Below are 25,768 nucleotides of genomic sequence, written 5' to 3'. Positions count from 1 at the left end.
AGCGCTAAATAAGACACTCCTACGCCGAGTCTTCGATGCTTTGCAAATGCACCAACTCATGGTAACGACCCTTCTGTTTCATTAGCTGATGATGAGTTCCACTTTCTACAACACGGCCTTGATCGAATACGTAAATGACGTCGGCCGTTTGAATCGTACTGAGACGATGAGCCACTGCGATGGTTGTGCGGCCCTGCATCGCAGCATCTAAAGCTGCTTGGATCACTCGCTCTGACTCCGAGTCAAGAGCCGAGGTTGCTTCATCAAGTAAAAGGATTTTTGGATTTCGAAGAAGCGCCCGGGCAATGGCGACACGTTGTTTCTGTCCACCAGATAACATGGCACCCTTGTTACCAACCAGTGTGTCCAAGCCCTCACTGTAATGCTAGTCAACAAAAGCAAAATTACGATTGGGAAAGAAGAGTGGCTGGGTTGCGGGGAATACGTACGGGAGCGAAAGAATGAACTCATATATGTTGGCCATTTTACAAACCTTAATCACCTGCTCCTCCGTCACGCTCAAATCGTTGCTGCCGAGGAGAATATTGCTGCGAATGGTTCCTTGATAAAGCGTTGGCTCTTGACTCACGAGAGCAAGATGACTTCGATAAGAATTGACATTTAGCTGTGAAATATCCTTGCCGTCGACATATATAAAACCCGAAAGTGCATCGTAGAAGCGCTCAAGCAGCGCAATCGTTGTACTCTTCCCACATCCGCTGGCACCGACTAAAGCCACAAACTGTCCAGGTTTGACCGTGAAGCTAAGACCAGAAAGCACGGGCTGTGTGGGACGTGTAGGATATTTGAAGTGCACGTTTCGGAATTCAATAGATCCTGCAATGTTATCGATGTTATTACCTTCCTTTGACCATACGTCAATCGAGGGTTTGCGGTTGAAGAGATTTTTCAGCTCAGCAGCTGCATTCTTGGCTTTTCCGATATCTGGAGCGTTGGAGAAGACTGAGCCTGCTGCTTGAGCACCATATATGACTTCGCTGAAGCAGACGAAAAATTGGAAAATGGTATACTCGTGCTTGCCGAGCAGTGTGCCACCATACCAGAATCCCAAGGCCATGCAAAAAAAGGTAAGTGCTTGTGATAACGCATAAAAGACCGAGGACTTCAGCACGGAGAAAAAATGAGCTCGTGCTTGATCATCTAGCTGGGCTTTGTAGGTGGCGAAAACATCGTCTTCACGAGAGAGCGAAGCCACTGTGCGGATGGCCGAGGTTGCCTCACAAGCGTAGCTGGCGGACTTTTCGTAGGCCTTCTTGGACTGGGCTTGGAATCGAGCAAGTATCGAGACCCTGTAAAAGCCACAAAACAAGAGTACAGGCACTATGGAGATACATACTAAAGCCAGTTTCCATCCAATGGCTAGGGCAACAACCATTGAGGCCGTCAGCGTCGTCGATACCATTAGAATAGTGCCCAGTACTACTCCACTGATACCTGACAGGTATTTAGTCTCCGTGGAGAGAAAGGATGTCAGAGCACCAGTAGTATGTTCGTCAAAAAAAGCAGTGTCTTGTCGTAGTATAACCCTGAAAGTTTTGCTCCTAGCGCGGCGAAGTAACTTTTCTGAGCTGACTCCAAAACAAACGCCTTGTATAGAAAAGAGGACAAATTGGGCAATACCGAGAATAAATAACATGAGAGACCAAAAATTGGCATCCTGCCTAAGTTTTTCGTAAAGGGGCGGTGGCAGTGCCAGTGTATTGATCGCCTTGGAATAGATAACTGCTTGAGAGGGCTGGCCACAGCCAGCCAAAATTGCAAAGGCAAGGCCAATGATCATCAATATGAGCTCAGGCCGATTAAAAGACGCGGTGAACTTGATCAAACTCCATGGTAAGAGATAATTTTCAGCCTCAGTCGTCTTTTTAGTCTGAGAGACGGTCGATTCATCGGCCAGATTTTGATGCCTGGGTGTTGCCATTGACTTTTCGTTGTATGTCATCATCTCGGATACTCCGCTTCGAGATGTTGGAACCCTGTAAATATTGTCTATAGAAATACCGGATTCCGTAGCTTCTTCTTCTTCTTCCACAAACTCTTTTTTCTTGTGTTGTGCTTCTTTAAGGTCACCAGACTTCTGGGCTTCCACGAGCTTGAAATATTCGCCTTTTGCGCAGAGTAGATCTTCGTGAGTCCCTTGTTCCGCAACCTTACCACCAACTACGACGACAATATTATCGGCCGTTTTGATGGTGGATAGTCGATGTGCAATTGTGATAGTAGTGCGCCCCTCGGCAGCTTTGTCAAGAGCAGCTTGTACGATTTCTTCAGATTTGGTGTCTAGCGCCGACGTGGCTTCATCCAGTAATAGAATCTTCGGGTCCCCAACGATCGCACGAGCAATAGCAATTCGCTGTTTTTGGCCGCCTGAGAGCAGGAAGCCTCGTTCTCCAACATTCGTGCCATACCCATCCGGCAGAGAAGTAATAAATTTATGTGCGTTGGCCATTTTCGCTGCTTCTTCAATCCGGTTTTGTTTCGCTTCTTCAGGCTCATTCTCAAATGGAGTGCCGGTCAGACCAAACTTTATATTTTCAAAAATCGTGGCAGAAAAAAGGACAGGCTCTTGTCCAACGAGCGAGATTTGGTTACGAAGCCACCGAAGGTTAAAGGACTGTATATTATGCCCATCCAGGAGGATCTCGCCGCCTACAAGATTGTAAAATCGTTCAACCAGCCCGATGATAGTGCTCTTCCCAGAGCCAGAAGGTCCCACAAGTGCAGTTGTACGACCAGCTGGAATGAGTACACTTATGTCATCCATCACAAGGATATCAGGCCGAGAAGGATATCTGTGTTTTACGTTTCGTAGTTCAATGGTACCCTCAACATGTTGGAGCGTTACTCCGTCTTCAGCCGCCGGATCAAGAGGCGATTGGCGATCAATAGTGCCGTATATCTTGGCTGCGGCAGCCACAGCGCTATTGAAAGCTTGGCTGTTCGGAGCGACATTTCCTAGTGAGTAAGAACCGGTGAGAATAGCCATCAGGATGGTCAAGATCTGACCAACGTCAGCCTCCCCACTGACTAGAAAGCGCGATCCTTGCCAAAATCCAAGACCATAGTTCCAGAACATGATAGCGTAAAGAGAGCCGATCATGATCGCTTGGATGATCTGCATTTTGATACCGGATCTCTCAGCTGCTATTAAATGCGAATCATACTGCCGTGCGAGCCTATCGTGGGTTCCAAACGCGGTGGCCGTTCGGATAGAGCTTATGACTTCTTCGGCAACAGTGCTGCCGTTGGCAAGGCTTTGAAATGACAGCTTACTGAAATGAATAATGAAATGAGAACCTCCACTCATGATCAGTAGCAAGCATACAATTGTTGATGTACAGATGAGGGCCAGTTTCCAATATTTAACGTAGGCAATGATGAATGCAGTAATGAATGTGGCAATTGCTGTGAGAGTAAGGCCAATCTTTTGAGATATCCCATCCTGAATGAGATTCGTGTCGGCGGTTATGCGTGTAGTAATCTCACCAGCTCCAAGATTATCGAAATAGGCAATATTCTGACGAAGAATAGCTTTGAGATATTCTTGCCGAATCTTTTGAGTGATATGCTCCCCAGTGTATATAAACCCGACAGTCGAGACATAGACTGTTGCGAATTCAGCAATGCCGATGTAGACAAAGTACAGAACATTCTTATTTAATTGCGCCTCAAAATCATGATATGCTATAGCATTGAGAGAAATCTTCTGAAATGCTGATGTTAATTGCCCAAACAGAATCTGCGCAAATTACTTCCGGTCAGTAAACAAACAAAGAGAGAGGGATGAAGGTGGGAATCACTTTAGTATTCTACATACAGATAATAGAGGAAGTATAGCACCAGCAGCAATAGCGCAAAGAGCACTGATGGCGATAATGAGGCAATCCCAAACGTCTGCATAACGATAAAGCATTAAATAGTTTACGCCGACATTGGGTGAGTCAAGCTGAGCCTTGATGATCTGCGCCTCATCTAATTTTAAGCCGGCAAGAGTTGATTCGTGATGAGGCAATTTCGGCAGCGTGAGGACGCCGTTATTGCTTTCTTCATTACCATCGCGGCGCGATTTCAGAACATCGCGTTCAGCGACCGGCGGGTAGGTTGCATCAGGTTCTGCTGCGGCTTTCTCTGAAGACTCGCCATCCCGCTTGCCAGGTGGCTTATCCATGCTTAGTTTCAATTTTGCATCAGAATAAATGCAATTCTCATGCCCTGATCACTCTGCTGAGCTTTAGTATGTCGTAGGATATGATGACTACATTCACATAGGCTTCATTAAAGAAAAAGATGGATCTACAATAAAGATAACAGTAAAGGGACTGAAGTGCACATATAGGCAACCAACTTATATACTGTAGAAATGGGGGCTTCTAAACTCTAGCGTGCGCCTTGAACCCTGTTGGAACTTTTGGTACAGCTCGATATCCCGCCACACCCTACTGAGGTGTCTCTATACCAAGAGATACGGGGGGAACCAAATATGTGACTAATACAAAATGAAAATATGTACATTGGTCAGACATCTGTAAAAATTGTATATCTGTTAACACAACTGAGGGTAGAAAAGAAATTCTTGGGCAATAATTCGTATAATTAATTACGGAATAAGGGATTACAATTTACGTGCAAAATTACATAAAAGACAAGCATACCAACACATCTAATCACTACCTAGTAGGTACCTATATATACCAGCGCTAAAAGCTACAAAAGCCTAGAGTATTTACATGAGGAGGAAAGAGAGCGGGGGGGGGGGGGCATTAGCAGCTGGCAACCCAAAATTACCAAGCGCCTTATCAGAGGGGATGGTGGCTAGCGATTCCTCTACCAACATTCTTTAATAAGGCATAGTACCTGACCCCAGTTGATCATACATAGATATTTGTCTAAAAATAGAAAGGCGAGTATGGGGAAAAGACTTAGATTGATCCGAACCTGCCTTGGCATTGTTACTGGTCTGAGGTGGCGAAGTAGTTCGAGATTCGATCTCGCGGACATTTTACAGAATAGCAGCTATGATTACTGCGGACCTGGATCAGGGTCTGTCATTCCCGTTCGCAAAGGCCCAAAGCTGCTAGTAGCAATGAGATCTATACGTCTGAACCTCGCTGCCGGTACTTACGCCACCCTCCCCCTCTGCAATGAGAAGTCGCTTCTTACTCCCTATCAGGTATACTGCTGCCATATTCAGTTACTAATTTAAGTAAAGCGATATTTTGTGGTAAGGTGGCGCCCCATTTTTGGAAGCTAATTGTTCATATGTCTTCAAGGTTGCAGCTTCAGATTAACTAGAGGCTGTCAAGTATCGCCACTGTAAGTAATCCCGGACGGGTGAAGCTGACTGATAGATATGATGGTAGATGGCATTGATACAATGTAGCTTACAAACTTCAGGACGAAGTCGACCTAACGATAGCGGGCGACGCGCACAAGTGCAAGCGGTGCAGAGGACAATTTTTGGATTATGTAATGATGGATGATAAGATCGCACGTCAATGGTCGTATGTCTCAGTAATGGGACAAGCCTATATGTATCAACAAATAGTCTTATCATACTCAATCTATAGATACCCTATCCTCTCTACTTGATTCTCCACCAGTAATGAAGATATTGATCCCTAAACGACGCACTTTATTGCTCATCCACCGCGACTTCCTTCATCTTCTTGATGGCTTCGTCCGTAGTCCAGATGCCGTTAGTAATGAAGCGGTAGTTGACCATAGCAGCAGAATAGCCATCGCCCTCGTCATTAAGACCGCCAGCAATGGCATCTCGAACCACGACGACTTCGAAGCCGGCCTCAACCAGATCACGGACATGATTCTCCAAGCATAAGTTTCCGACAGGCCCGGCAACGATGAGCTTCTCAACCCGTCGCAGACGCAGCTGCTTAACCAGATCGTTTGACTGGCATGAAAGTCCCTTGTGAGGAGATGTATTGATCATCTTACCATCCATGAGGTACTTCTTCAGTCTCTCCGGGTAGTCAGCGCCAGAGCCGACAAACCCGTCTAGGCTAACCGGATCCTTGCGGACGACGAAGCCATTGGGAACTTGGACAAGATAGTCAGAAATGGCTTGGAGCGGAGCGACCCACTGTAGGTCAGTGGGATAGTAGTAGTGCGGTGAGTGTGCCACAAAGATATTGTTCTCTTGTGCGGTCTTGAGGAGTCTCTCGATATTGTCGTATACGTTGAGTTCTTTCAACTTGTACGCGATAAGAGGGTAGTAGCTTCCAAACGGTTCAAGAAACTCGTTCTGAAGATCTGCAAACACGAGGGCTGTGCGCTTCTTCTCCAGTTGCATGTCCGGATTACGATGGGTAAACACAAACGACATCTTGCTGGCGATGTGTACGGGGTTGTATCGGAGGGCAGTTTTAGTTTAGAATCTAGAATGGATTCAGACGGGAACGTGTGAGCGAGTTTAGAGATTTGTGAAGTTTTGATCAGTCTCGGGACATGGCCGTTTCTTATAGATGTCAGTTAGCGGGAGAATATTACATATCACTTACACTTTTTTTTTGCTTAGGCGGCGGTGCAGTAGTGGTTGAGGGCCGTGAGGTCATCTGGCGAGAAGAATAAGTGAACACCCACGCGGACCAGGGTCTATGGAGTCAGTCGTCAAACTTTTACATTTTAGGTGACATCATAAACTCTATTAGTAACAGACAAATCATGTCGTTTGTTTGAAGTAAATACATTCTAGCATTGACGAAGCGCTGGAGAGCCGTAATTTGGGTTTCCTCTGGTGCAGTACTTCCATCCGGATGCCCAGGACTAGCGTGCGGACCAGGATCACTTAGTGCGGACCAGGATCAAAGGTAGGTAGAGCTGAAGTCAAGCCCACTCCTCCAGCCGCCCGACATTCGAGACTTTTGCAGCTTCGCCAACGCCGAAGAACTCGGCTCTAAACAGGCTGATGCCATGTCATGTCGCTGATAAAGCGCAAAAATTGAATTAGAGCTCACTGGCCCAGCATGAAGTTGATTGCAAAGCAACAGCTGCCCGTCCTCAATCGATAATTCTGCTCAGCCAAAGCTAACCACTAAGTATATAAACTAACGAGGCAGACCACTCTCTGCATCAGTCAATTCCAACTCCAGCTTTCACTATTTAATCACATCTACACATTTCATTACGTTCTTTGACTGTCTCGACGGCATCTATCACCAACAACCTACCTCATCACCAATATGGCAGAGGGACGTAAGATTGCAATTGCCGGCGCCGGCGGCAACTTGGGCAAGCCGACTCTCAAAGCTTTACTGTCAAAGGGTGTTCACACCATCACTGCAGTTCAACGGGCAGAGTCTACGACTGAATTCCCACCTGAAGTGATCGTCAAGAAGGGGTCCTTTACAGACGAGTCGTTCCTCGTGGAGACTCTCAGGGGCCAAGATGTTCTCATCGTCATTGTCCCCATTCCTAACATGGATCTTGGCGACCTCTTTATCAAGGCCGCCATAGAGGCTGGTGTCCCCTATATCCTGCCGACCGAATTTGGCGTTGATTCGCCCAAAGTTGTTGGCGAGCACTCCATGATGGGACCAAAGGTCGCAAGGCGCAACTTGATTGAGAAATCAGGGACGAGCAGCTGGATTGCTGTCATTTCGAACTTTTGGCTTGATCTGAACATCCAGATTGGGTTATGGGGATTTGATGTGAAGGGTCGAAAGGCAGAACTTTTTCGTGGAGCGGATGCTAAGATCTCGACGACAACGCTTGCACGTACTAGCGAGGGCGTTGCTGCTCTTCTAAGCCTGCCAGAGGCCCAGTTGGCACAGTACAAGAACAAGTCCTTTTACATTTCCTCTTTCGAGCTCTCACAGAAGGAGATCTTCGGCGCTATTAAGAATGCCACGGGGACAACGGATGCGGACTGGAACGTCACGGAGAAGGATGCGACAGAGATTATTAGAGAATGTGATCCCAAGATCAAGGCTGGTGATGGTTTTGCGGAGTGGACTAGGCTGTTTGTTATGTTCTTCCAGGGCATGGACGGCTCAAACTATGAAGACAAAGCTGTAGATCTAAGTAAATACGGGGTTCCGGCTGAGGACCTGGGCGAAGTGGTGTACCGATCTGTTGCTGGCTTATAGACATTATTTTTGTATTTATTTTTCTCATCGGTTCTTCTGATAATTTATTGCTAAGCATGAAAACCGGTGCATCTTGCTGAAGTATATTCGCGACGTTTCTCCGCTAACATGGTTGTGTGCATGTATCGGGCTCTCACTCCAATCTCAATCAAAGCATGCGGAAACTCATATCCATTAGAACCAAGTAGGTTGCCGAAGCTGGAAAAGTAAGTAGATAGATTGGTGAATTTGCCTGGGCCAATCTTAGTCAGAAGGTGAATGACGTTGACCTTTTCCGATACGCTTTGGGCTAGTAGATCAAGAGTGAATGGAAGAAGTGCATCATAGTTGAAGTTTCCATGTGAAAGTTAGCGGAGGATTTTGCAACAAAGCGCCGCATCTCAAAATCGACTCCAAGGTGTTCGGTGAGCAAGCTTGCTGTGCCGTGTTGGTGTCAGCCATAAGCCATGACGGTCGCTATCTCCGAAGCACCACTGTACTTCAGTATGTCAAACCATTGAAGTTCTCGTTCTGCATAACTCGAAATCGGAAAATAAATCTTGTAACTAGTTTGCGTTTCAGCCAGACCACTGGAACGGAATGTAAGCTTGGGTTCGACACAGGCCGAGCTAATCTTTGAAGACAAACCATCCATGTACTACATATATGTGCTAAAGTATATTCCTATCTTAGCTCCATTACTGAAAACGACAATCTTGAGCGCCATATGAATCCATCGCTGCTGGTATTCATCGACGACTCATGACGCGAGATTTTTAGCTGCTCTCTTCCGCGATAAAGTATTGGGTTACAATGATTGCCGTGGTGAAGAAAGCTGCTAGAACGTTATATCTCGGATCATATTACATATGAAAGATTCCCAAGCCCAATACTTACCAATTTAGACGCACTTTCAAAGTCCTCGATAGATACTAGTCTCGCTTCAAAAATTGCCTCTAGCATCCTTGGCTTCATTATGTAATTCGATAGGCAACAGGCATGGATAGAAAAACTTTACATGTCAAATCCCAAATCAGTGTATTGAGCGATCCTTTCATTTACTTAAAGTCCCAAGGCAGACAAACCCAATGGGCAGGCAATCTGATGAATAGGGAGGGCGGACTGGGATTTCCAGCATGCACGAGAATAATGAACATGGGCCTATAAGATGAATATCAATTTACATACGTTACATCCGCTTTGCTAGATAGGCAGGGACCTTGTTGTACAAACATCTCTCAGGTGATAGCTTACAGCGTTTAGATATGCAGGTACCCATATCACAAGAATCTTCGGTCATATGCATGTTCAAACTGTTTCGTAACTAGGGCACCTCAGATCGCAAATATAGCCTTTTATCGTAAAGTCCTAAACAGGAAGGTTAAGAAACCTGGCATATAAGCTACAGCGAATGATTACGGCCAAATATGGAAGGAGGCTATCAAGAATTTACCTTTGGCACACCAATTCTTAGAGCAATCAATGAGTAGTAGAATATATATTGGCTTCTAGTATCTTGCTATTTGATATCGTCTGTTTGGAAAAAACATTTAACCTGGTGTTTTTAATAAGGACTTTGAGTTGCAAATACAAATCTTACTGAACCCTTAAATTATAAGGTTTGGGATATTCCCAAGTTACGCAGGTGCTACCCGGCAATTCAGTACTCGGCATAAGACGGGGATTAAAGTGGTACGCTATATATATACCACAAATGCAAGATGAAAATTGCAGGCATACCAATCCTCAGCTATTATACTAAATAGCAGATGTTATTTTACGAAGGAATCATTATTAATTACTAAACAACCGCGCTATCCTAGTAACTTCTGAAAATGGCAGGACGAGCAGTTTTAATTCATCTACCCACTTCATAGTATCTCCTATGTTTTAGACAGTGGCGTGAGCCTCGCTTGCAAATCTGTCGTAGCTAAACGATTGGGGAATCACTATTCTAGGTATATCATTGGTTTGATCACTGGTTATCGCTTTCACTAATGGAAAATATGTGAAAGACTAGAGCTCTACAATACTTATAAATATCATGCCACCCGCTCTCCGAAAAAGTCAATCTCAATAACACAACAAAAAATTGCTTCCTCCTTATATTTTCTCTCAACAATGCATCTTATTTCTCTTCTCTCCTACACCACCATTCTTGGTGGTGTTGTGGCCGCTCCAGCAGGTAGCCAAGGTCTTACCGCGACCACTCCTGTAAAGCGAGCCGACTCGATTCATATCGTGTATTGCACCCCACTGCCGGGTGAAGGGTCAAACTCAATCCCATCCTTTTCGGCAGCTGTGGTATATATTGCTTTTCCCTGTCTCTTGAATCCGCCAACTTCTTGTTGTAGTGCTGACTGCCTTTGCTCTTTCTGTAGTATTGTCCGAATGATAACGCCTGTCAGCTGCCTACTAGCAATAACGTATGCAAAATTGACCCTTCGCAATTAGGCGTGGGCGGTCCATTTAGTTGCAAATTCCCAAGCGGGGTTACCTTTACATGGGAACTCAGCTACGAGGCTTATTCGGCACCGCTATGGTCGCAAGTCGCGTAAGTTCTTAATCCATTGGTGCTCTGTGCTCAGATCGGAGTTCTCCTCCCTCTCCTCCCTAAAAGCAAAGGATATACTAGACTACTGGCCAGAAGGAATCAGCGAACTCATACTTATGCAGAGGCGGATCTAACGGCTTTCAATCATTCACTGGATATAAGGACGACGGGCATGCATTTTGCAGCATCGGCTCCTATAGCTGCGCGACGGATTTCTATTTTAACTGAAAGACTATAACAAAACGTATTTTAGTACATAAACGCTTAACATGCTTACTGCAAGTATATATATATATCTAAAATTTCTCTTTCTCTGTCTGTTTCTTCGTATCTTTCTCTCAAAAAGGCCTACGTCGTAATAACTACTTATTAAGAGCTGAGAATAGTCTGATAGATTATAATGCTGGAGAATTTCGTGACGGGTCGATAAATTGTTCATTGTTACTTCAAATTAAACCCAAGTCTCCAAGACTGCCAAGATGCTGCTTGGAAGTTGCCTCGCACCTTTGCTTGCAGAGTCGGTACTGCTTTGTATGGGCAGGAGGGAAGAAATGGGGAGATTGCTCTCAGATAATAGCCACCCCGGTCGGTGATCCCTGTTTCTACAAAGAAGAGAGCGCGCTCTGATATATTTCGCATACAGTTGAGTGTCTATAGCATCCCCAAGCTGTACTTGAGATATCTACTGAGCTTGGATTCTTATAGTATGAAAAGAGCATTGGTTTCGTTACAGTCAGCTTGAGGTTCGGAAAGGTAACGAGCAATGTACACACCTGCCACATATGCCTAGCACACCGCAATATCTCTATCCAAGGGAACATCTTCGTCCACCAGCAACTGGTACAGAGCTGCAGAGTACGCTCGAGCTACACCGCTTTATTTGCATTAAACTCCAGATCCGCCGTAGAGTTGAATACAATCGGTAGCAGTTGTTCAGCCAAGTGAGATAATGAGCCAACAATCAGAATTTGAAACAGTTGCATTTGCACTTTGGCAGCAACTAGGAGGCATTCACGTAATTGTTGTCTTCTGTATAACTTTACTCAAAATATAGCATACATCAATGCTCATAGAAAATAACCCTTAATACTACCTAGCCTGTTAGAAGTCCACTTTTTGTCTCCAACGGCTACCTAGGTATTAGTTGACATCATGGCCTCGCTTACAGCTTCGGAAGTAATTTGTATCCGTAACTTACGCAACAAAATTGCTGCAGGTAAGCTTTTCCACAGATCCAACCCAGCCATGAACTGACGCTAACTACCGATTAATCACCCAATCCGTTCTCCTACAGAAAAGGGATATTGGTTCACGCCAGTAATTTTACCTTCATCTTGAAGGATTTGGATAGTTTGGTTAATACCAAATTCATGAGTGGTAGCAAAGTCTCGAGACATAATAAGCCAAGGCACACGTTATATCAGGTTATCAATATTACTTACCGAATACCTGCTTAGAGGAACAAATCACACTACCCCAACTGATAGATGTCTCATGGTCGCTTATGGGCAATGACTCTAGCCCTATCCAATAGCCATAGAATTCTCCAGGGGCATATTCTGATGCAAATGGAAGGGGAGCTTAGTTGAGATCTGTGTTAGTAAATATTTGGAGGAGAGCCAAGTGAGTACTGAGCATACCGTTTGCTAGCTTGAAAAGCCACTTCAGAACTCCTGTAGGAAGCTTGGTATAACTGAGTAACTGACTGTAGCATGAGTATACGATATCATTGTGATTTATAAAAGTTGTACCTTTTCTTCGGCGGTAAGAGTTCCAGCTCCCGGAAAGTCAAAAGTGGCGGTTCGCGTAGCACCAGGACTATTATCAACGCCAGTAGTGGTCGTAAATGTAGCGCCCAGAAAAGTCCCATTGAAAACTTCAAGCATTAGTCAAGGCAAGAAAGCCTACAGAATCACGGTTATTACTCACAATCTCCAATGACCGAGCTAACATCATTTGCATTTGCTCCAATTATACCATAGATAGTGCCATTGGATTTAATAAACCCATCTGGGCAGCTGTATGCATTGGGATCCGGCAGTTGGGCAGAAGCAAACCTACTCGCCAAGAGCAGAGAGATCAGCTTCAATGCATTCAACATCATACCGAATGGGTTGTCGAAGATAAAATAAGACAGCGGCCTTGGCGTTTACAATGAGATTTCCCGATTGCTTTAGAGCAAAACATATGCTAATTGGTATGAGACTACCGCTTTTTATGTGCAACCCCCCTGAACCCCTGAGACCTGACTTCTAGCTGACTTCTTTCAGGATGCCGCACTATGATTAGTAAAGTCATATCTCATTCCACTTTGATCCGTATCCCTCATCATCCCAGATCACACCGCCACCCCATCCCACATCTCTCCAATGACTAACCCACAATATTCTAAATTAGTGGATTCGTTTTCTTTCTGGTATAGGTCCCAGTCCCCCCTCACAATCTTTTTGAAGCATATGGTCGGTTCTAATGGTTCTACGATGAAAAGGTTTCAATGCCAATATCCCAGCTGCAATCGCTCGTATCTCAGAAAAGAGCATCTCTCACGCCATCAGAGGGACCATACTAATCTCCGGCAATTCATGTGCCATTTCTGTCACTCAAAGTTCAACCGCAGGTATACTTGGCCCAGGATTCTCCACTATTTTTTAATGGTTGTAAACAACTTTCATCTAGGGACCTTCTAAAGCGTCATATTGTATTGAGTCACAGCAACAGCTCAAGACTGACACCACATCCTGAGTCCTCCCTAGGATCAAGTCTTGCAAACGCGGTTGGTGATTGTCTGAAAACAACAGCTCCCAATAATGAGCGATGTGGCCTTTGGGCGAGTAGTCAGGATGTGCCAACGGGCCCAACTCTACTACTTCTGGAGACACCACACCAAAAACAGCTCACGGAACTGTACTTTCGCAATTTCCATGGATACTGGCCCATTTTACATCAACAGACATTTCGAAACACGACACAGCCGCCAAAGGTTATGCAGGCCGTCTTGACTGTAGGCCTGTGGACAGTGGATGAGCCCGACACAAGATCCCAGGCCGGGATATTTCACGACGCAATACTTCGATGCCTTGACAAGGATCTTGTGAGAGAACCTCTTCTTAAAACTTCCTATCAATGGTTTATTTAGTTAATACTACCGATAGTTCAACGTCAAAGACGGCTACGGTTTACCTAGACCCCCTCGACAAGAATACTTGCCGGATCTTCAAGCCTTCGCAATCTCGCTCGGTCTAGCAGTATATAGAGGGATACATACGTTTCCATCATCTATTATTAATGGAAAGCATCTTGGTAAGCTGTTTCATGGAACTGGCGTTTTCGACCAGGAAAGAATTGATGCCGAGAACTTGAACCCGGTAACTCGAGAACAATATCAACGGTGCGCTGTGTGAAATTCTATGTATGACATTAACTAAGACACTTAGGCTTCCTCTGGCTCTATTCAAGATCCAAGTGCACTTGAACTCACTCTTGATAAACAATTTTCCTCAATTTAAGCCTTTCGAATACCTCGCTCCGCGGATGCTCAATGTCCGAGTCCCGTCCCCAGAAAGATTATGGGAAGGAGATATAAGTGACTTGTTTGGAGAAAATGAGTGCAACGTCTTAATTAGTAGCATGTTCTTAGATAGTGCGAGACCGAATGACTATAAAAACTTGTCGTTAGTGATTGCATGGGACTTTACACTAGGAATGGTCCTTGGTTGTTTCTTAACAAGGCATCCTGGGGAAACCTATGTTGCTTTAATACAAAGGATAACGCCATTCTTAGACTTTCACATAACTAAATAAAAGACTCATAGCATATGATATGAATAAGCTAAGGCTTATTTATAAATAAAGCGATAGATACTTAAAACTGCATTGCTCAATAAAAGATAGGTGCCAAATATAAATACTCTAAGACATTGGTTCTTTATATAACGTATCCTATGTACAGATCCATTCATCTAGAATAATGGCACTGTGTCTTGTCCTCTTGGTCCAATATCAGGCATTTTCAAGATGCTTTCCTCAGCTTCCCCATCAGCTAGACGCTTCACTAGGTTCTCAGGATCATAATCTACACCAACTGGGTTTTGCAGGAACTCTGGGGAATTCATGAACGCAGTTTGTTTTTCAAGATCGCTGAAAGAATCGACCAATGTCTCAATCACATTACCATCCGGGTCCCGATAATACATGCTCATAGTGATCCCGTGATTCACACACAAAAGTGGGATAATGCCGTGCGCCTTGCGCTGCGTATACACTTGTGCTAGATCGTGGGTATTTTGAAACGTAAATTCAATATGCTGAATCAACTATTAACAGGTATGGATATGTGAAAACGAAATGGGAGTCACTTAGATCAAGGCCACAAGACTTTGGGAGCTTTTGGGCTAGGTCTGGTAGTTGAACGATAGCAACACGATGATGTTCTTCATCATACGTAACAAAGCAAGCATAATCGTTCTTGAAAGTAGCTTGACCACCCAAAAAGACCTCGTAGAAAGGCGCCATGGCCTTTAGGTTATTTGTGCGTAGGACCACGTGAGCAAGTTTCTTAGGCGACACAATGTCAGAGGCATCAGGCAATATCGTCTTGTTTGACATGGTGAATTCAATAGTAGTAAGTAATTAGAGCGTGGTAAAGATAGTTGAGTTTATTCCAAGAAGTGGTTAGCAAGACGTTATGTGTTGTCCTTATATATATTACATGAGACCCCGGGCAGACGGAGGCTACTACATCTCCGTTGAACACCAAGCATGTGCATGGTAGTATGCAAGATAATGTAACCATGTCTAAATATCAAGAGAACTCTGTGAAATTTATCTCATCACACGTTCCCAAGTATCCTATGACATAGGATAAATAATATTATACATGCTCTATCTCGGGCGTAAATAGCTGTTGTTGGGAGATGTATCGCGTTCGGATTTTGGTGGATTTCCGCAATCAGGGCATTTATACCGTAACTTAGACATTCCAAGAGCTCTTCTTCTTCTATTATTAAATTAGTAGGATATGATTGAAGCTGATGCGATTTTTCTTCCTAAAGAAAGAGCTCCGCAGAACCCAACGTGGTTTGCAATCAGTGCCGCAATATTCGGGTAATGTATCGATTTTCGCCATATACAATTTCACTGGCCTGCAGCTTGGACTTTGTAGAGTAATTATGAGACCTTCTACTTGTTTTGATCAACGGGCATTGTGCTCAAAGCCCTATACTGCCAAGCCTGTAATTGTGGGATGTTGTGCGGGATGTTGTGCGAGATGTTGTGGGATGAAAGGGTTGACTGCTTATGCAACTGCGCCAACTATACTCAACAAAAGGAGCTCAGTCAAAATTGAGAGCCGTGCCATATGCCAGATATTTGAAGAAAAAGAGTATTTCGACTGGCAAAGTAAACAAACTTTCCCGTCCAGGATAATACATAAGACTGGTTAGAAGACCTTCTCTCTTGTGCAACCATCGTTTCTGCCTTGAAGTCTATGGGAATATGCACAGAATATTATCTCTAAATACCAGATGTAAGCTGCTTCCGCAGTCTGGTAGATTGGTTCTCAAGAAATGGACATCGACATCAGGATCGCATTGCTATCCTTACGCCTTATTGAAGTATAAACCTCAGTAGCCCCTGGGCATTGAGTCTTTTTGTTTCAACACGCCTCTCGCGATTTTAAATAAATAAACTTCAGTGGTGACTGCAACCCCGGCCTAGAGTAAGATCATTACGAACAGAAAACCACTATATATTCGACAAGAAGAGAAGTATATTGTGAGGAATAAAGGGAATGTTAACGGGATCCTGTCTGTTACGGAATATGCCCGTAAGCCAACAGAGAGCTCAACAGTGGTGAAAGCGACACTGTATACATACAACCTACCTATATCTGAGTGCCTGGTCAGCCCTAGGAGCACCAAACCAACCGCCAAGCCTAGGGAATGAAGGCTTAACACCCAATACGACATTGTCCCTAGCAAATGTTTACTTAATAGGTCCATGGAAGCTTTGGCAGTCAAGAGCAGCAGCTGCTTGAAGGACTTCAAGCTTCCATGGTCCAATTATGGTGGAGCCGCGAATTCGTCACCTAGGCCTTAAGAGTCGCACACCCTGTACTGTAATTCATTACTGCGTACCTTTGTCATGAGACTCGGAAATGACCTCAGATGAAGGCAAATCGAAAAAACGAATTACAAATGCAAGTCTTTAGTATCAGCCGAGGATGTAAATAACGAAACAGGCTAATGGTCATAGGCAGGTCTCCCATGCCGAAAGGCAAAGATGCGATGCGACGGCGCGGACCCAATTTGTTCCACATGTTTGAGGCGAGATGTGATATGCCAGTATACCACTCGGAAAACTCGTGGTCAGGGGAAAAGATGCGCGTGTTTTTCAGATATTTTGTTTTATTAACACCATATCAACCTAAAGACTTGTCTGTTGCAGTAAAGAATATATCCAGCAGCTAGAAGACAGGATTCGAAGCTTGGAGGCTTCTCTCAAAAACACCCCTGGATCTCCCAGAGAGGATGAGCCATACTCTGCGACCTTGGGTAAGATTTGCCAGGTTGTGAAGCCAAGTCCTAAGTTTAACTCATAATAGAAGATTGGCAGACCAATCCTGTCCCGACGAGAGAGGGCTCTGCATAAGAACAGAATCCACGATCACAAACTGAAGCTACTCCATCAGCTCTGATAGACACCCCCACACATGACCTCCCATCCCTAATCCGCGCCGTTTTCCGATCAAGAGAGTCATCACTCCTTCAAAACATAAACCAACTGAAGAAAGATATAAATCCGGGACGATTCAACAAGACCATATTTACCCAGGTTCTTCAAGCTACTCCACAGATTGGAGTTGTTATTGAAGATATTAATCGGCTATATCCACTACTAGCACCGACAACAATTCTTGAGCTGCTCAGCCGCCAAAACGCTATAGGGCCGACAAATTCAACCGAAAGTCCAGGCCGATGGGCTATAGTGAATTCATTCTTGGCAATACTTATGCAATGGAAGGTGGAAAACTCATCTTTCGCAGAGTTTTCACCTTTAGCTTGGGCCTTTTTCAAGAATGCATATACTGTCTTTTCTGAGCTGCTAACACGAGGGAAAGAGCTTCTGGATTGTCAAGGAATTTTATTCATGGCCATGTTTATGCACGGAACTGCCGACACGTGGACAGGTATTCACCTGGTATCAGTAGCTGGACGACTAGCAGAAATGATGGGCTGGAATCGCAACATTTCATATCTTAGTACCCAGCCCCAGCAAAGAGACGAATATTTACGGACGTTCTGGGTAATTTTTATTTTCGATATCACCGAGTCGATGAAATCTGGCTTACCGCCTTCTCTTGACTCCAGCAGTTTCTCTTTGCCACTCCCAAGTGGTGATTCATCGGACAGAGTTGGCATCTTACAAGTATCTGGAGGCGTTGAAATCAGCCTCATAAGATGCAGAGCCGAACTTGCACTTATTCAGTCAAAGATATTCAAGCATTTATTATCCGAGGATGCCCTGCAAAAAAAGTCTCAATGGCCTACATACTACACTAGCATGGTTAAGCCGCGAACTGGAAGAGTGGAGGAAAAGTCTGCCGTCAGAAATCCGGCCATCGCTTAGCGGGACGTTGGCAGTTTCACTCGAGATTACAGTCATTCACTTACATTTTGTTTATTACAGCTGCATCTGGAAGCTACGGGCAGCATATACCAGCCTCTATAACGGCGTCTTCGGTGTTGTGCAGCCAAATGATCTCGAACTTACGGAGAGTGAATTCGATTTTGCATCTTTGTCGATAACATGCATAGTCGTAGCTCGTGCTACCCTCGGTCTCATGCGAACAGTATATTTGCAGCCATTTACCTATATTTGGTAAGCTGTATATCACCCCGTTTTGTTTAGTTGTGCTCACTATTACAGGCGAACAATATGTTATCCAATAACTGCCTGTATTACGCTACTGGCTAGTATTCTTGATGATCCAACCAGTCCCGATGCCGAGTTGGACGCTGATCTCATCAAAGAATTTGTCCACTGTTTAAAGGAGCTGGGAGGCATTAACAGATGTGCTATCGATGAAACGCTCGCAGGTTGCTCAAAATTTCTCGATATAGTGGCTGTTGCTATTCCTAAAAGAAGTGGCGTGGTTCACAGGACAGATGATGGCGGGGTTTCAAGAGAGCAAGCAGAGGTAATATACATCATCTATCCTGGAGACCGAGCTAATGGACCGCTACAGCGCGTACGATTTCAACTCTCGGTGCACAGTGATCATATGCTTCTTGCTCAAGGACTCATTGGGAACATGCCGTCCCTATGCAGGGAGGCGACTCTTATATTTTCGGGTCCAGCTGGACCTTTAAATTTAGGTGAAGAGTTCGGACTTTTCGTCCCGAAGCTTCTCAAACCAAAGACATTTAACTTTGAATATGCCTAATAAGCCGGTAGGCATACGTGGCAACAACACCCTGAATCTCTTATCATGTATCCTCATTCTCAACGGCACGTCATTTTGATATCATTCTTTCGGCTACAGTATTGTTGAAACCCGAGGCAGCTGATAACCTCAATAATTAAATCACGATCAACATTGGCTTGCACACTCCTTCTCGATTGCAGTTGTGTAAAACTAATCTGTCTGCTGCATTAAAATTTCACTTGTGGATATATCTTAAGCCAATCGCGCGTTGCTTCTGGATCCGACCGGATGAGAGCCACCCAACCACGGCCGTATGAAGTAAATGCAGTGGCCACGTTAACGTTGAGTGTTTCGTCGGCTTGGATTCTACTTGTAGCGCCAAACTTCTTGACGTAAACAAGCCTCATATCGAGCTGTTTTTGATAATTAGTTTTAGTACTTGCGCAAATTCATCAGTTCCGAGAACGCAGGGAAAACAATTATTCTACCACAATGACCTTCCTCTGTTGTGGAATGCGTCGCTCAATAGAGAGCAAAGCTTAAAGTAGCGCTGAGATGAGGTTGAATGCATAGCCCATGCGGAGCACAGTCTACGTGTAGCTTCGTCTTCTTCAGCAGAGATCATTGATCATTATTGTGGTCCGCCACGGCGCGTTCTATAGACTATCGCAGCCAGGGTATGCTGTAATATGCGGCAGTAAATACTTGTTGCGATGGTTGGATTCACTAAGAGTTGCGGGCTTCGGAGGCGATTAAGGCTGTGTTTTGGTTAGTCTCGCCCAAAATGTAATGGATGTTGTAAGGGTTCCATAACTATTCCTTAGGTGCAAATATGCCGAGTGCTTCCCAAGCAGCGCCATGCGCATCCATGCAGATGTTTGATTCCCTAACTATGTTGGCACCAACCGGTTGGCGGTCCCCATGATAAATTTCCAGAAAGGCCAGTGTAGCGAGACCCTTGGAAACAAATGCGACCTTCCAAGCCAGATCATATGAGTCCTGGATGCAACAAGTATTGCTGACGAGCCCGTATGCTGGCGGGTGTCGATGCGCCGAATCACCCTGTAGATAAACGCTTCGACCACCTCAACAAATAATTTTTGGCCACTATCTCATGCACTACTCACGCATCAATCTGTAAGACTTCAAAATCCACCGAATCATTACCAATCATCTCCTCAATGGCCACAATAATATCAGGGCTCCGAAATATTATGTCACTAAGAGGATCTTCACTTGATCCGAGGGCAAGGCACACAAAAAGCCACTGCCTCCAGGGCTTAATCATACACAGCACGGAAGCTGTACCAAACCGGGACTGCTTATTTGCCTTCATAGTTCAATGTATCTGGGCGTATCACCCATGCAGTAGAGTAGATGACCCAGATCCGCGTGAATCAAGATATTACATGCCACGCCTAATGATGGGGCGACGTCGAACTTAAAGTCGAGTGCTGCGCCCGCCGCCCGCGCTGAAGACACATCTGGTCTTAATTCGGTATGTGTTATTAGATTTCATATCACGGATAGTACAGACAATCTCCTCGTCCGATTTGCGCTCCGGTTGGAGAAGCTGATTGGAGAATTTGATACCAAACCCGTGGTGTGTCGCGTACTTCACTAGGAGCGGTCCAAGGTGAGTTTGAGGTAGATCAATAAACTCGCACGGCGAGGATATGCCCTACTTTTTTTTTTTTCTTCTTTTTTCCTTTGGAGAACTCAACGGGTTGATCTTGTAGTGGTGCACTAGTACCGAGTATCGGCTTGGCCGCCCCAGCACCCAACTCTGCCAAACTCAACATCAAACATGCCATAACATCAGCGCCGAGCCATGAAATGTGGCTAGGTTGTGGAGTCAAGGTTTCGGAATCGAGTTTGAAGGAACCCTTGGGATTTTGACAATTTACGCCGAAATCGACTATAGCATCCAGACTTTTGATACAGAGACCAAAAGAACACATAGTGCGTATCCCCAATTCTCGAACGTCGGGCGGGTCTGTACGAGAAAGCGGTAGGTGCCATCAACGGCATGGCTGAGCTTATCGTCAAAGCCTCCCATTCTCGCCAGTGATCAGAATCATTGAATTAGCAAAGGAATCCCATGAGAAGGGAGTAACAACGCCTTGATAGTAAATTTGCATATAGCCTTCTAGGCAGTTCGTGATAATTATAGATGGAGACCACTAAATTATAGATGCTTCGGTGAAAGCTAAGAAGGTATAAATGCCCGGGCCCTAAATTACAGTGTCCTTTGCTAATTGCCCACTATACTATTTTAAAGCTACGTTAGGCTGAGAAGCATCGTAACTTTAACTTCTCTTGTCTAGAGTGGATTGATGAGTGTATAGTTGGGCGAAACAATAGCAGCGACATCAAAAATCCCTCGTGCAGCTGCTAGAGCAATTTACTCAATAGGATACACAGACTATGAAGATATAAAACCGTGATTAAGCTTGTTTTAGGCATCGTCAGCTTGACGAGGCTTACAGGGCCTGGCTGTGTAAATGGGAAAGGCGTTGCTGACTCGTATCCGCTTTTCTTCCGAACCTCCTGGAGCTGAATGATATATGATGTACTTGTATAATAATGCTCTTGTGCATATACCTAGAACTGTGAAAGCAAGCTTAAGGGCCTTGAACGACCGTATGGTCTAGCCGCTATATTTGCATGACTTGAACTTTGCAGAAAATTTTGTTCGTATTGATATAAAGAAGATATGACATGCTCACCTAAAATTAATTCGAAGCTAGTAATGATATTGCGAATCTGCTGCCAAGAAAGCTTGGCATAAGATCGATCTATGGGAAACTATCCAATCCAATGGGCAATTATATTTCGGTTTTTTTGGATAGTACAGGCCGGTACAAAGCATATTAGGTTCCATGCCATAATGAAGGCCTAATCTAGCCCATTGATTTATTTTTCGGTCCTCCAAGTGGCCTCCTACCTTGGAGCCTAGATCAGAGAGCACGGCTAAAAGCTGAAAGCAACCTGCACCTTGAATTATGCTAGCAGGGGGCGGAGAGTTGCGGTGATGCACTAACTTATTTTGAGCACTGTTGAAGATAAAGTAGACATTTCGGAAATCTCCCTTTCAACGCCCTTATAGACAGAGTAATCCGTACTCGTATATACATTTAGGTCAGTATATTGGGTCATGGCATTGTAAGACATGTCTGGTACGTATGTGGGACCAGCGGAATTTAATGACATATTACTGCATACCACTTAGGAAGCAATGACCAAATGGGGTATATGAGCTGCTTCCTCTACTGAAATCTATGTTTACGCTGTTGCTGTACAAGTTTGTAAATATATTCTTCCCAGATTGATTGGCGAAGCTCTGCTTTGTTTGTTATGTTGAGCCAGTGGCTTAACTATCACAGAGGAGAAGAAAAAAAAAGTTTTACGCCTTTGGCCCTCTTTCTGAATGAACCGAAGCAGCGAATAAGTATACCCATAAACACCTCATCCAGCGGGAAAGGTATAATATAACGTATACACGCTACCATTATCACTTCTTCTCGGCTTCGTATCCAATTTCGGGAACAGTACTGATGATATATCCACTTTCACGTCAGCGCTATCTATCTGCAGTAGATAGGTGTCAAAGCTCTTCAGCTCATGAGCCTTGTCATAGTCATATACACTCTTCCTCATAGTATACATTACACGCAGAGGACTACGCAAGGATGCTTTGAATAGTACCTGATATAGTCACGACTAAGCGGATAAAAACAATTTGTTTTATTTTATACTTACATATATTGTATGAAGGAATTTCGTAATTATTCTAATATAGTCGTTGAATCACGTCTTTCCCTCAAAATATCCAGCGAAATGAGATTGTTTGGCAACTGGCTCAGTTATGCTATGCTGGGGGTTTCAAAACAAAGCGAAGATACATAACTATATCTTCTTTTTATGTTGTTATTTACTTGATATTCGCATGTGACAGTCGTATATTCTGGATCGAGAAAACCAATAGTGTAAAGTGGCTTAGATGTCTGAGTAAGCGCTTAATATAACAAGCAATCTCCCACAATCTGGGACTGCGCTTATATGCAACTAAGAAGAAAAGACAAATTATACGACCCCAATGGGTCAAGCTTTTGGAAATCTTATGGTCCGAGCACGATTTTTGGCATAAAAACCTAACTATTCACATCTTGGTCCGCCCAAGATCTTGGTTCTGGAACAGACCCACCTACGGTGAAGGTACTTCTGTTTTTGTTTCGGCAAAGTCCGTCTAAAAGTTGCAAATACCGATTAGTCCATTAGTTGCTGGATAGACAAGGCCATGTAGATATACGCTCTGTAGCCAATTGACCGAGGCTATGTTGAACTAGTACAGAGACCCAGCAGTATCTTGCGAACCCTGCCTGGCTTCAAATACTACAGCTTTGCGAAGGATATAAATATGTCTCAGAGTCCTCAGTTCTTTTGCAGAAACCTACTCTACAGATCATCGGTCTATCACTCCAAATCAGCTCGCCCCTATAAACATCCCAGTGTGTATTGACTTGATTCAAATGGCTGCCAAATTCCTTTCGGTTTCTCTTCTCGCCTTTGCAAAGCTGGGTTTCGCAGCCCATGAGTACAGCGATAATGACTGGGCACACAGTAAGTTCATTTGAAGAAATACACTACGAAGGGGAATCCAGCTAATAGAACTCATGCAGATCATGACTTTGTCATCAAGGACCTTGCTCCGTATGCTTTGGAAATAATTAACTATATCAATAGAACAAGCCTGCTAACTATATCCTAGTATCTGGTTCTTTTCAGACGGCGCTTGCTATCCTCAAGCTGCTGAAATTAACGGTCAGCAGACAAATGGAAATGGCGCCAGCGGTTGTGGTGTTCCTGCCGGCAGCCATCTAGATTCCGGCTGCCAATCTCCTGGCCAATGGAGGGGTGCAGGTACCCAGGGCACTTCGTTCCCGACCTACTGGACTACCACCGACTGTAATGACGGCACAAGACGTGTGTGCTACGATATTTACTTCCGCCACGATTCAGGACACGAATCAGACTGGGAGTATGCCTGCGTAGTCCTGTCTAGAGCCAGCAATGGCTTATGGTTCCGTAACGGTATTATTTTGGAAGAGGATCCCAATCAGGCTTATATCTCTTGGGGTGACTTGGAGACCTGGGATGACGGGTAAGTTTACATCCAATCTCAAGATTGACTTAATGCTGACTCAAATTATTGTAATAGGCAATCATTCACGGACGGAGGCAAGAGAAACGGCAACCACGCTATGATTTACTCGGCTAAGTTTCATCATACAATGTTTGCTCACCAGTATACGGGACTGGGCAAGAACAACTGCGCTACGACTGTATCCGAGATGTTCCGCAACAACGATTTCTACTGGCCTGCTGCCAATAATCTTCAGCCGGGTACAAACATCCCCCGCAACTGGAACTGGGGAAAGGCTGCTTCAAACCCCCAGGCTTTGGCTAGCTCAGTCTGCGGCTACCATCCATTCTAAGACTACAGACTGCTATATGATCATGGCTGTTCTAAAGGTCTTATGATCAGTTTATGGCTATTTTATATTCTCTAAGACTACAAATGTTATTTGAGTACTGAGATCATATCATCCCAATACAATTCTTTTATTTCCGCATTTCCAACTTTGCTGCATGATTGAAGATACTGTAACCAGATAAGTCAACGGGGAGTGATGATCTTGTGTAGTGCCCCCTATTAGCTTACGGAGCCACCTGGGGCCAATTTATCACAACTGCGAACAGGTGTGACTAATTTGCCTGTCAATAAGTAGAGTGCTACGACTCTGAGGAAATATAGCGTGATCTATCGGAATCGAAACTAATTCCGTAATGACAACAAAGCATCAATCTCTGCATCACTGGCATTTAGACCATTGCGATTAAGCAGCAGGAGGAAACGTTCCCTCTTCTTGCAAAGTTCATAGCCTACCTTATGAAGCACATTTATTTTATACACCAAGGCATGCCAAAAGTGGATCAGCAAGATTTGCTCTTAACTACCTACTTATTTAGGCAAGCGTCACAATAAGCTAAACCACAAGCTTGTAAAACCTAGCTGCCCCTGTTTCAATACTACAAAATAATTTCTCATTAGGAGCTTTTTACCAGCTGGAGAATTGCCTTCTCATTGTTCGCCTACTACTTTATTCATTTTGAAGGCTTAATCACTGAAGCACATATTAGGCTTATGAGGCAGCACCGTTAAGCAAGGGGTACCCGATCATTTAGGACAGATACCGTATGAGCTAGCTCGGTAAGTGAAATACAAAACCTTGATGGCACAAGCGATAAATCTAGTGGTGGCCAGTTTGTTGCTAACGCAACACCAGGCCCCATCACTCATATATGGCAACTTGATCGTAATCTCCTCTATTTGTACCTTGAGAGTTGAACAGCTGCAGATTCTTACTTTAGTTTGATGGCTTCCTAATATGTGATCGCTAGTTGTGCGAGTCCAAGCCGTTGAACAAGTGCAGACTAATATATTCACCCTCACTTCACTGCATATATTTTCTCGGCCATTACGTAGCTCAGGTCCTGTTTGACGTTATTTTTATTCGCAATTTTCCTTATCCAAACGTCTCATTTGTGAACCAATCTGAAAGAGAAATAGTCGACATTGCGCCGCGTATAGGGTAATCCATTGGCCATGACGCTCATCTTTCG

General features: G+C 44.4%; 9 protein-coding genes across 9 annotated transcripts; 6 read left to right on the top strand and 3 right to left on the bottom strand.

Annotated features, from left to right (window-relative positions):
* Positions 1–19: 19 nt before the first annotated feature.
* On the bottom strand, positions 20–4,189 carry M431DRAFT_11405 (hypothetical protein; the record flags this gene model as incomplete). The annotated part of the gene is made up of 3 exons (XM_024911895.1): positions 20–377; positions 450–3,760; positions 3,839–4,189. The coding sequence occupies 3 exons, from the start codon at positions 4,187–4,189 to the stop codon at positions 20–22; spliced, it is 4,020 nt and encodes a 1,339-aa protein (XP_024767555.1).
* A 1,393-nt stretch (positions 4,190–5,582) lies between these two features.
* On the bottom strand, positions 5,583–6,432 carry M431DRAFT_514150 (hypothetical protein). Its single transcript, XM_024920160.1, has one exon. The coding sequence runs from the start codon at positions 6,359–6,361 to the stop codon at positions 5,654–5,656; it is 708 nt and encodes a 235-aa protein (XP_024767554.1). The 5' UTR covers positions 6,362–6,432; the 3' UTR covers positions 5,583–5,653.
* Positions 6,433–7,154: 722 nt separating this feature from the next.
* On the top strand, positions 7,155–8,123 carry M431DRAFT_129355 (hypothetical protein; the record flags this gene model as incomplete). The annotated part of the gene is made up of 1 exon (XM_024912400.1): positions 7,155–8,123. Exon 1 carries the CDS (start codon positions 7,218–7,220, stop codon positions 8,121–8,123), a length of 906 nt encoding a protein of 301 aa, XP_024767553.1. The 5' UTR covers positions 7,155–7,217.
* A 2,100-nt stretch (positions 8,124–10,223) lies between these two features.
* On the top strand, positions 10,224–10,884 carry M431DRAFT_101265 (hypothetical protein; the record flags this gene model as incomplete). Its single annotated transcript, XM_024911311.1, has 3 exons — positions 10,224–10,406; positions 10,484–10,656; positions 10,779–10,884. 3 exons carry the CDS (start codon positions 10,224–10,226, stop codon positions 10,882–10,884), a joined length of 462 nt encoding a protein of 153 aa, XP_024767552.1.
* A 924-nt stretch (positions 10,885–11,808) lies between these two features.
* Positions 11,809–14,457, top strand: M431DRAFT_501696 (hypothetical protein; the record flags this gene model as incomplete). Its single annotated transcript, XM_024918050.1, has 4 exons — positions 11,809–11,816; positions 13,492–13,747; positions 13,809–14,048; positions 14,083–14,457. The coding sequence occupies 4 exons, from the start codon at positions 11,809–11,811 to the stop codon at positions 14,455–14,457; spliced, it is 879 nt and encodes a 292-aa protein (XP_024767551.1).
* Positions 14,458–14,615: 158 nt separating this feature from the next.
* M431DRAFT_501695 (hypothetical protein) lies at positions 14,616–15,261 on the bottom strand (the record flags this gene model as incomplete). The annotated part of the gene is made up of 2 exons (XM_024918049.1): positions 14,616–14,960; positions 14,998–15,261. 2 exons carry the CDS (start codon positions 15,259–15,261, stop codon positions 14,616–14,618), a joined length of 609 nt encoding a protein of 202 aa, XP_024767550.1.
* Positions 15,262–16,914: 1,653 nt separating this feature from the next.
* Positions 16,915–17,067, top strand: M431DRAFT_101273 (hypothetical protein; the record flags this gene model as incomplete). The annotated part of the gene is made up of 1 exon (XM_024911312.1): positions 16,915–17,067. A coding segment is annotated over one exon (153 nt), but the record flags the coding sequence as incomplete, so codon positions are not given.
* A 735-nt stretch (positions 17,068–17,802) lies between these two features.
* On the top strand, positions 17,803–19,099 carry M431DRAFT_488218 (hypothetical protein; the record flags this gene model as incomplete). The annotated part of the gene is made up of 3 exons (XM_024916541.1): positions 17,803–18,251; positions 18,343–18,534; positions 18,583–19,099. The coding sequence occupies 3 exons, from the start codon at positions 17,803–17,805 to the stop codon at positions 19,097–19,099; spliced, it is 1,158 nt and encodes a 385-aa protein (XP_024767548.1).
* A 4,514-nt stretch (positions 19,100–23,613) lies between these two features.
* On the top strand, positions 23,614–24,579 carry M431DRAFT_11401 (hypothetical protein; the record flags this gene model as incomplete). The annotated part of the gene is made up of 4 exons (XM_024911893.1): positions 23,614–23,704; positions 23,764–23,794; positions 23,853–24,245; positions 24,303–24,579. 4 exons carry the CDS (start codon positions 23,614–23,616, stop codon positions 24,577–24,579), a joined length of 792 nt encoding a protein of 263 aa, XP_024767547.1.
* Between the last annotated feature and the right edge of the window lie 1,189 nt (positions 24,580–25,768).

Source organism: Trichoderma harzianum, assembly GCF_003025095.1.
Source record: "Trichoderma harzianum CBS 226.95 unplaced genomic scaffold M431scaffold_32, whole genome shotgun sequence".
Classification (NCBI taxonomy): domain Eukaryota; kingdom Fungi; phylum Ascomycota; class Sordariomycetes; order Hypocreales; family Hypocreaceae; genus Trichoderma; species Trichoderma harzianum.
Note: the sequence above shows the minus strand (reverse complement) of the source record. Positions and strands in the feature narration are given on the sequence as shown.

Coding starts and splice junctions, on each gene's coding strand:
- M431DRAFT_514150 (XM_024920160.1), bottom strand. CDS start 6,361: ATGTCGTTTGTGTTTACCCATCGTAATCCGGACATGCAACTGGAGAAG.